The sequence below is a fragment of the Zea mays genome, chromosome 2, assembly GCF_902167145.1.
Source record: "Zea mays cultivar B73 chromosome 2, Zm-B73-REFERENCE-NAM-5.0, whole genome shotgun sequence".
NCBI classification, from domain to species: domain Eukaryota; kingdom Viridiplantae; phylum Streptophyta; class Magnoliopsida; order Poales; family Poaceae; genus Zea; species Zea mays.
This window is the reverse complement of record NC_050097.1, coordinates 23,319,027-23,322,247: the sequence shown is the minus strand read 5'-3', so window position 1 is coordinate 23,322,247 and position 3,221 is coordinate 23,319,027. Positions and strand designations below refer to the sequence as shown.

Here is a 3,221-nt window from a genome sequence, read left to right as displayed (position 1 = left end):
TAGCTCCTCGTGTGGCCTCTTTCTACTAAACTATATCGAATACTGGACAGGGGATGAACTATCTGATAATTTTACCCAGGTATATTATTACTACTATGACATTATGCGAGCATCATGGACGTCGTGAATTGTGGTAGAGCTTTCTTTCAGGCTGCAGACTTGTTTGCATCCCTACTGTTCCAGGTCGTTCCAGGTCGTACTCGCCTTTGTTGTTTGTCGTACGACCGGCGATTTTTTATGATTGGTTTAGTCATTTTGCTTTGCATACACTGTGAACATAACTGCAATCTGCATATTTATCACATGCACAGATTTTCTTGTTGGCAGTTTGCACTTTCTGATGGGTCTCTTTTTTAACAATAAATTACATGTGGCTATAACATGAATATTTGTTTGCTGTCTTCTGTTATTATGCCAAACCAATTGATACATATAATTGCTAAACTGAACGCTCGTCTGCTGCGAAACTGAACGCTGAGCGCGTTCATACGGAGAGGATCTTTCGGCGTCAATTCTATCGGTTCCGGAGGAGTCAGACCGATCGGGACGATGGGGCGCTTCGTCTTCGTCCTGCTAATCCTGATGTGCTGTTCCTCCTCCCGATTCACAGGTGATCTCTCTTCTTCTTCTTCTTCGTGCTCCTGCGCGCGTTTCCATCGTCGTTGCCTGCTGTTCTCGAGAAACGGCCGCGCAATCCGCGATTACTGCTGATCGTTTTGTCCGCGTTGAATCAGGTGCCTACGACCCCATAGATCCGAACGGGAACATCACGATCGTCTGGGATTTTCAGAGTCTCGACGTCGCGGGCATGACCCCGTACACGGTGCGCATACGTGCTTTCTTGTGAGTTTTAGCATATCGCCATCTTACTGAATCTTCCGGCTGATGTACACCCAGAAAGATTCTGACTTCATCTCTTCCTGTCCTTACTGGTTAATGCTACCGATACGAAGAGTGTGTGTGTGTGTGTTTTCACGTTCCAAGTCGTCACTTTCTCCCTTCCATGATTAAGCGCGCATGTGTGTCTGGAGATTAAGCATGTCTCCTGATCGAAGGAGAGAAGATCTCAATCGATTTGCTCCGTGCGTAGGTCATGGTGAGCATCCACAACTACCAGATGTACCGACACATCGAGCGTCCGGGGTGGCGGCTGAGCTGGAGCTGGGCCGGCAAGGAGGTCATCTGGAGCACGACGGGCGCGGAGACGACGGAGCAGGGCGACTGCTCCCGCGTCGGCAGCGGGGGCAGCCGCCCGCATTGCTGCCAGAAGCGGCCCGTCATGGTGGACCTGCCGCCTGGCACGCCGTACAACATGCAGGTCGCCAACTGCTGCCGGGGCGGCGTGCTGTCGTCTCTCGTCCAGAGCGACCTGACGTCCGCCGCCGCGTTCCAGATGGTGGTCGGCGAGTTCGCCCTCGCCAGGGACAGCGGCGGCAAGGAGCCCGAGAAGCCGTGGCAGTTCGACATGGGCGTGCCGGGGTACACCTGCAGCAACGCGACCACGGTGGCCCCGACCAGGATCAAGGTCGACAAGAACCGCTACGTCCAGGCGCTCCGTAAGGCGTTTTTTCTTCTTCTTGTCTCTTTGGTCGTCGTCACTAAAGACAGGCCGCGTTCGTTCTCGTGCATATATATGCACCACCGCCACCAGAGGATCGAGCTGAACTCCGTGCAGTGACATGGCAGGTGACCTGCTCGTACTCGCAGTACCGGGCGTCGGCGGCGCCGTCGTGCTGCGTCTCCATGACGACCTTCTACAGCGAGACGATCGTAGATTGCCCGCGGTGCAGCTGCGGCTGCCAAGGGTCCCCACCGTCGCCACAATGCGTCAGGTAGCCCCGCACGGCCAATTCTTGTCCTGCGCTCTCGCCATCCGTCTTCCTGATCTGATCCGTGCGTGCACATCGTGTTTCTTTCTTTCTTTCTTCCAGCGTCGATCAACAACAACCATGGTTGCCGGCCGTCGGCGACGACGAGCCGTCGTCGGCGCCGATCGTCTGGTGCTCCGAGCACATGTGCCCGATCCGGGTGCACTGGCACGTGAAGACGAACTACCGCAAGTACTGGCGGGTGAAGGTGACGGTGTCCAACTACAACCTGGCGAGGAACTACAGCGACTGGAACCTGGTGCTGCAGCACCCCAACCTGCGGAGCCTGACGCAGCTGTTCAGCTTCAACTACAGGCCTCTCGTCGAGTACGGCGCCTACAGTAAGTGACCATGCCCGCAGCACAAATCTGTAGCATAATCGCGGGTCTACTCTACTGTGATGCGATGCGAGGCTCAATTGGTTCTTGCAGACGACACGGGGATGTTCTGGGGGTTACGTTACTACAACGAGATGCTGCTGCAGGACGGGAACGTGCAGTCGGAGATGATCCTGGAGAAGGAGAGCGACTTCACCTATTCCGGTGGCTGGGCGTTCCCGCGGAGGGTCTACTTCAACGGCCAAGAGTGCGTCATGCCGCCGGCGGACCAGTACCCCGTACTGCCCAACGGAGCCTCGGCTTTGCGGGGGCATTTTTGCTTCCTGCTGCTACTCTTCTTCGTTGTGGTGTAGACTCGTTTGCTTCAGAAACTTGCTAGCTAGCAAGGCTGTCCGCATAAATAGCGTTTATACGTTTTAACATTTGGGTTTTTTTTTCTTGAAATTAATTCCTGTACATAGTATTGTTTCTCTTTGTTTTAAATCGTTACTCGTCTCTCCATGTGTTCTCCCCATGGGTTCTCATGATATCATCAGCACGAAGTCCATAGGATATACTATTATTATATTTCTCTTCTTTTATTTTTGTTGCGCCTCATATTCCACAGCACAGCTTGGTATTGATTACTACACAACACACAAATGGTCCTTAAAAGGAATCTCACAATTGCTATGCTGCTTTGTGTCTCATATTGCACTAATGTTCGGTGTGCAGAGGTTGTTTAGACCGTCAGGGGCAACATATATGTTTATTTTTTGCGAGGAACATAGTATGTGTTTAGGAGTAATCAATAGGGGGCTAGAGAGTTAGTTAAATAATTTTTATATATTGAATCTCAGATCCCCCAGTGAAGCTGTCCCACAATAAAGCCAGAACTAAATTCATATTTGTATTACTGAAACTGTCCCAAATAAACCGCAAGACTCTAGTCACTAGACACAAGCCAGAGAGGGCTTCCAACGGCTTATTACGACGTTGTGCGATTGGGCCGTGCTGCTGGGTGCGGCCAGTATGT

The 3,221-nt window shown here is 52.1% G+C and overlaps 1 protein-coding gene across 2 annotated transcripts; it reads left to right on the top strand.

The window, feature by feature from the left end:
• The first annotated feature begins 444 nt into the window (after positions 1 to 444).
• On the top strand, positions 445 to 2,705 carry LOC103646135 (COBRA-like protein 7). Of its 2 annotated transcripts, none has more exons than XM_023301770.1 (6): positions 445 to 610; positions 735 to 823; positions 1,091 to 1,556; positions 1,687 to 1,832; positions 1,932 to 2,209; positions 2,300 to 2,705. In XM_023301770.1, the coding sequence occupies exons 1-6, from the start codon at positions 550 to 552 to the stop codon at positions 2,583 to 2,585; spliced, it is 1,326 nt and encodes a 441-aa protein (XP_023157538.1). In that variant the 5' UTR covers positions 445 to 549; the 3' UTR covers positions 2,586 to 2,705. The 2 variants fall into 2 exon arrangements, with proteins under 2 accessions (XP_023157538.1, XP_008669075.1); XM_008670853.2 differs by having other exon boundaries at positions 1,676 to 1,832.
• Positions 2,706 to 3,221: the final 516 nt, after the last annotated feature.